General features: G+C 38.8%; 1 protein-coding gene across 4 annotated transcripts; it reads left to right on the top strand.

The window, feature by feature from the left end:
• The first annotated feature begins 284 nt into the window (after positions 1–284).
• LOC140826435 (importin subunit beta-1-like) lies at positions 285–4,982 on the top strand. Of its 4 annotated transcripts, none has more exons than XM_073188756.1 (4): positions 293–421; positions 790–856; positions 1,375–3,792; positions 3,890–4,982. In XM_073188756.1, the coding sequence occupies exons 3-4, from the start codon at positions 1,382–1,384 to the stop codon at positions 4,086–4,088; spliced, it is 2,610 nt and encodes an 869-aa protein (XP_073044857.1). In that variant the 5' UTR covers positions 293–421; positions 790–856; positions 1,375–1,381; the 3' UTR covers positions 4,089–4,982. The 4 variants fall into 4 exon arrangements, with proteins under 4 accessions (XP_073044848.1, XP_073044857.1, XP_073044862.1 ...); XM_073188738.1 differs by lacking the exon at positions 293–421 and adding an exon at positions 459–498; XM_073188747.1 differs by lacking the exon at positions 790–856 and having other exon boundaries at positions 285–421.
• Positions 4,983–6,258: the final 1,276 nt, after the last annotated feature.

Here is a 6,258-nt window from a genome sequence, read left to right as displayed (position 1 = left end):
TGCACAAGATAGGGATGTATCAGTTGAAGGATCTCAGATGATTGAAATCAGGGGGAGTATCTATTGTTGTACTCTTTTTCCTTCGTTCAGGTTTTCCCATTGGGTTTTTACTGACAAGGTTTTAACGAGGCAACATTTGAACTCCCACATCTCTTAGAAGTAATTTAATGAGTTGATAATCATCTAAGGGGGAGTGTTATAGAAAAGATATTATAGATGATTATTGATATTGTTACCTATTCAAGTTTGTAAATCTACTCTATAAATAGAGGTCTCCTATGATATTGAAACTATGTTTTTTACCTGCCTTTTCTCTCTCTGAAACCACTTCATTTTAGGGTTTTCAGTGGGCGTCTTTTTGGGATTTCCTCGATCCTTGATTGGATTGGAATCTCTTCTCCTGTCAAACAACTCTTCTTAGGTAATTATTTGTTGAATCATCTTTCGTCAGTGGAGTTCAGCTGCAGTTGTTGATGACTTACTGTTTACTGTATCAACGTAATGGATTGCACTGATCGCTTACTTGATTTTGAAACTTAAGGAATGATCCGCTGTAGTTACTTATGAATGTGTAAATCTGGAAATCTTTGTTGGGAGTTGGGTTGATAGATGCGGATAGATCAAATCGCTTTCTTATGTTTTTTTCTTTTTTGTGTAGCGGAGAGCTTCGTCTGATGTTGTGAATACTCTTGAATTATTCCCTTTTTATCTGTTTTCAAGTGGTCTAATTCTTTCTCTCTTTCTCTCTGATATGGTTCGAGGAATTAATCGATAATGGTTCAATTGCAGTTGTTTGCGACTATTTTAGATGTAGATTTTCTTGGATTTTGAAGGATCGACTTTGGATCTATTTTCGGTTAGTTATTTTTACTGAATTTTTGTCATACGCGGCATGGGACACACTGTAGTGATAATCCAGTCAGTCAATGATCTTCCTGCTTTCGGGAATCAATAGATTGTCAATTCATATGTGGTAAACTGGTAATGTAATTAAAGTCGCACGCTTCCTCTGACTCTGTCATGGAAGACAAATTCTCATTTTTGTTCTGTTTGTCATGCTGTGCAAAAATGATGCACGTAGCACAGATTTTTGGGATTTTGAACATGTAAAAAGCAAAGGATTGTCTGTTAGTTAATTTATGACTGCCACTATGCTCACCGATTCTCTATAGATGCACTGGATAATTGTTAAATAAAACATAATTCTTTTAAATATTTATCGCTATGGAATTCCTAATTGAGTATTGTCCATTTTTATAGTCTCCGACATTTTATTTTTTGAGAATTGTCTCTGGCATTCAGAAAGACCTAATCTTAGTGTCTATTTTGCTGTGTATTCATGGTAATCTGATCTGTCACCTACGAATTTGGCAGGGGAAATATGGCTATGGAAGTCACTCAAGTTCTTCTTAGCGCACAATTAGTCGATTCAACATTAAGGAAGCACGCTGAAGAAACCTTAAAACAGTTTCAGGAGCAAAACCTTCCTGGTTTCTTGTTTTCCCTTTCTGCAGAGCTTGCTAGCGAGGAGAAGCCAGTTGAAAGTCGTAAGCTAGCAGGTTTGATTTTGAAGAATGCTTTGGATGCCAAGGAGCAGCACAGGAAGTTTGAGCTCGTGCAAAGATGGTTATCATTAGATGCATCTGTGAAGAGCCAAATCAAGGCATGCGTGTTACAGACCCTCTCGTCTCCATTATATGATGCTAGATCAACAGCTTCACAAGTCATTGCAAAAGTTGCTGGCATTGAACTACCCCATAAGCAGTGGCCTGAGCTTATAGGATCCCTTTTATCAAATATTAACCAGGTCGCTTGTCATGTTAAGCAAGCCACACTCGAAACTCTGGGGTACATGTGTGAAGAAGTTAGTCCGGAGGTTGTTGATCAGGATAAAGTAAACAAAATACTAACAGCTGTAGTTCAAAGCATGAATGCTAATGAAGGAAATACAGAGGTTCGACTTGCTGCCACCCGAGCTTTATATAATGCTCTTGGATTTGCCCAGGCCAACTTTTCTAATGATATGGAGCGCGATTACATAATGAGAGTTGTTTGTGAGGCCACTATCTCACCTGAGGTGAAAATTCGGCGGGCTGCATTTGAGTGTTTGGTCTCAATAGGGTCAACATATTATGATAAATTAGCTCCATATATTCAAGACATTTTCAACATCACATCCAAGGCAATCCGAGAAGATCAAGAACCTGTGGCTCTTCAAGCAATTGAATTTTGGAGCTCAATCTGTGATGAGGAAATTGATATCTTGGAAGATTATGGTGGTGATTTCACAGCAGATTCTGATGTCCCATGCTATTATTTTGTCAAGCAGGCACTCTCTGCACTCGTTTCTTTGTTGTTAGAGACACTTCTTAAGCAAGAAGAGGAACAGGATCAGGATGAAGGTGCTTGGAACCTTGCGATGGCTGGTGGAACATGCCTTGGTTTGGTTTCCCGTACTGTGGGAGATGAAATTGTACCACTTGTGATGCCGTTCATTGAAGAAAATATAACAAAGGGTGATTGGAGGCAAAGAGAAGCTGCCACTTATGCGTTTGGTTCCATACTGGAAGGTCCTTCACCTGACAAGTTAACCCCTACTGTCAATGTTGCTCTTAGTTTCATGCTCGCAGCTTTAACTAATGATCCCAATAGCCATGTAAAGGACACCACTGCATGGACCCTAGGAAGAATATTTGAATTTCTTCATGGTTCAACTATGGCGACTATTACCCTGACAAACTGCCAACAAATCATCACGGTTCTCCTCCAGAGCATGAAAGATTCTCCTAACGTTGCTGAGAAAGCCTGTGGCGCTCTCTATTTTCTTTCCCAAGGTTATGAGGATGTGGGATCTACATCTCCCTTGACGCCTTATTTCCAAGAAATTGTTCAGTCCCTTCTTAATGTTACTCATAGAGAAGATGCCGGTGAGTCTCGACTTAGGACAGCTGCGTACGAGACCCTAAATGAAGTAGTGAGGTGTTCGTCTGATGAAACAGCTCACTTAGTGTTGGAACTTGTTCAAGTGCTCATGACAGAGCTTCACAAGACTCTAGAGGCACATAAACTTTCATCTGATGAGAGAGAGAAGCAAAATGAGTTGCAAGGCCTTCTCTGTGGGTGTTTACAGGTCATCATCCATAAATTAGGTGCATCAGAATCCACCATGCATGCGTTCATGCAGTTTTCAGATCAGATCATGAATCTTTTTCTCCAGGTATTTGCTTGTAGAAGTGCAACAGTCCATGAGGAAGCAATGCTTGCTATTGGGGCGCATGCCTATGCTACAGGTCGCAACTTTGCCAAGTACATGCCAGATTTTTACAAGTATTTGGAGATGGGTCTTCAGAATTTTGAGGAATACCAAGTTTGTGCTGTTACTGTTGGTGTTGTGGGGGATATCTGCAGGGCACTGGAGGATACGATTATACCCTTTTGCGACGGAATCATGACTCTGCTTCTGAAAGATTTGTCAAGCAACCAGCTACATCGGTCTGTGAAGCCTCCAATCTTTTCGTGCTTTGGTGACATAGCTTTAGCAATCGGAGAGAATTTTGAGAAGTATTTGATGTATTCCATGCCCATGCTGCAAACTGCAGCGGAGTTGTCGGCACGCACATCAAGTGTTGACGATGAAATGCTGGAATATACTAATCTTCTGAGGAATGGAATTTTAGAGGCCTATTCTGGGATATTTCAGGGCTTCAAGAATTCTCCTAAGACCCACCTCTTGATTCCATATGCGCCTCACATCCTGCAATTCCTGGATAGCATATACATGGAGAAAGATATGTGAGTATCTCTAATCTAAGCATTTGTTTTTGAGTTCAGATTTTTCTATTTTTTTTAAAAAAATCTCTTATCTAATTGTTTTATCCATCCATCTCAGGGATGAGGTTGTCATGAAAACTGCAATTGGAGTCCTTGGAGATTTAGCAGATACTCTGGGAAGTAATGCTGGTTCTTTGATTCAGCAGTCTCTATCAAGCAAAGGCTTTTTAAATGAATGCTTGTCTTCAGAGGACCATTTGATTAAAGAATCTGCTGAGTGGGCCAGGATGGCCATTAATCGTGCTATATTTGTTTGAGATTGTGTACACCTGGCGAATATTGTACTATCATCATATGGTTATGTAAAGTCGGGATCCAAGTTGATGCCGATCATTGCCATTTATTGATAGCAGAAGTGTTTTTCTTCTTGGTGTTGCAACCATGCATCAGCATCAGCAACGGCATCAGCGTGTATGGGTTCATTCCTTTTTCCATGAGATGGAGTTGGCTGAAGGGACATCTGAGAACTTTCTTGAAGGACCTAGAAGTGTGGTTGTCTATTTTGGTGATTGCCTTCAGAGAGGGAGATGATTTCAAATGTGCTGGATGGAAATAATGGATACATACTTGTTCCAAGCTAATTTATTGGACCAAAATGGTGGTGTATGTTGGATATATGCGGACTTGTATTGGTGCTACGGTGATCAAGCGATAACTGTACCAGTGCTACATTTTGACTATGTGAAATCGAAACCAGCCCTTCAGTCGCCTTTTTCTTCCATATCTTGTATTTTTAATCTCATACATAATTTTTTTCCATTTATTATTTGGTCTTTGTTTTGCACTGGTCCAAATCATCTATCTGCATTAAATTTCATTCATTTCATTAAATTAGTAGTCTCATGGAGGTGGGTGTCATTGTATTTTAGTTAGGTCATGTATCTTTTGTTTTTTTACGTTGTGTGTAGTTCTTGTTTAACACGTTGTAGAGTCCAAATACTAGCTATCCGTGAGAACATGCATGCTGCTGCTCTTTTCTACCGCCGAAGGTACAATTTTTCTTCTATCTTGCCCTTTTGAATGTATAACAAATTTTGTTCGAAACTGCTGAAGATTTGAATTTGGCAAGTCATGAAATAGCGATGACAGAGAAAATGTTGAGTATTTAAGTTTATATGCCAATGAATATATATATGGTTCGTTATTTCTTTTATGCTCGGACTTTTTTTTATCTTCTTCATTTTAAAGCTTGCTCAGAAATGGTGATGGGGCTTATGTTCATAAAAGTTATGCATGTTGGTGGCTTATTTATTCAACTGCACCCTTCGTTATTATGATTCCTATTTCATCGCATTATGGATTCCAAGTCCTCGACCTTTTTGTAATTTGGCCTTGTAAGTTGTAACCATAAGTTAACCGAAGATTTTCTTTTGAATCCCTATGTCTGCTTCTGATTTAGGCTTAATTCCGTGTTCATCAGTAAACTTTCCACTCATCTAAGCTCTTTCTGATGGATGGAAAATTGATGGTTTTGCCCAGAGCTGAAATAGCAGAAGGGCTAATCGGGATTTGTTGACAACTTTATCATATTTGCGTTATAGGTTCATTTATGGCGCATGTTTCGGATATTGGTGAGTAGATTTGTTGTTTGATGTGCAGGGTGGATATCTTCAAGTTCCATATTTGCTATGCAACCATAGTGTCATTGTGCTCATGTCACAGGCCGATTCATTTAAAAACCAGTATTTGTGCGAATGAAGATGTCACAGGCCGATTCATTTAAAAACCCAGTATTTGTGCGAATGAAGTGTTTATAGTATCTCCGACGCGACACACGACGAAAATTTCTCTTTTGCTTATCCCTATACCGATGAGACGAAACTAAAGCTCACAAAAGAAAGGATAAATTAAAGGGTCAATTGAAAAATCGAAGGAAGGTGTAGTTACGATTAGAAATTGACTTTCTATCTTCACCCATGGATCGTTTACTCATACTTATTCAATTGAGTTTTTTTTTAAGCATGCAAGAACCTCAGTGGGGGGAGAGAGATTACATGCCTCGCACAAGATCATTCAAGTGCATACCAAGGAATCTGGGAAAAACAGGGCTAGTTTCTCAACCCAGCCTGATATTTTAATTTCTAGCCCATTTTCATCTTGATGGGAGATTTGTTCCTAATATTCCCATTCATTTATACACAGCTTTATTATAATATCAACTAAAATATATTAATTTTCATGTAAGATTACGTTAGTGAGCTCCATAACGCCTTTCTAAATATCCATGCAAAAGAGCTTGTGGAAAAAAAATGGCTTATAATAAAGGTTTTGTTTGCACAATATTTGGTGTTGCGGGCGTGCCAGGTGCGAAAATGCACTGATTTGTGTAAAAATGATAAAAATCTAACTTCTAAAAACAAACGAAAGTGAATTCTAAATTTGACCGTCGGTTCTAATCTCCTAAAACAATTATAACGTCAAAATGAA

The sequence above is a fragment of the Primulina eburnea genome, chromosome 1 (assembly GCF_022965805.1).
Source record: "Primulina eburnea isolate SZY01 chromosome 1, ASM2296580v1, whole genome shotgun sequence".
In the NCBI taxonomy this organism is placed as follows: Eukaryota; Viridiplantae; Streptophyta; class Magnoliopsida; order Lamiales; family Gesneriaceae; genus Primulina; species Primulina eburnea.
This window is presented reverse-complemented; position numbering and strand designations above follow the sequence as displayed.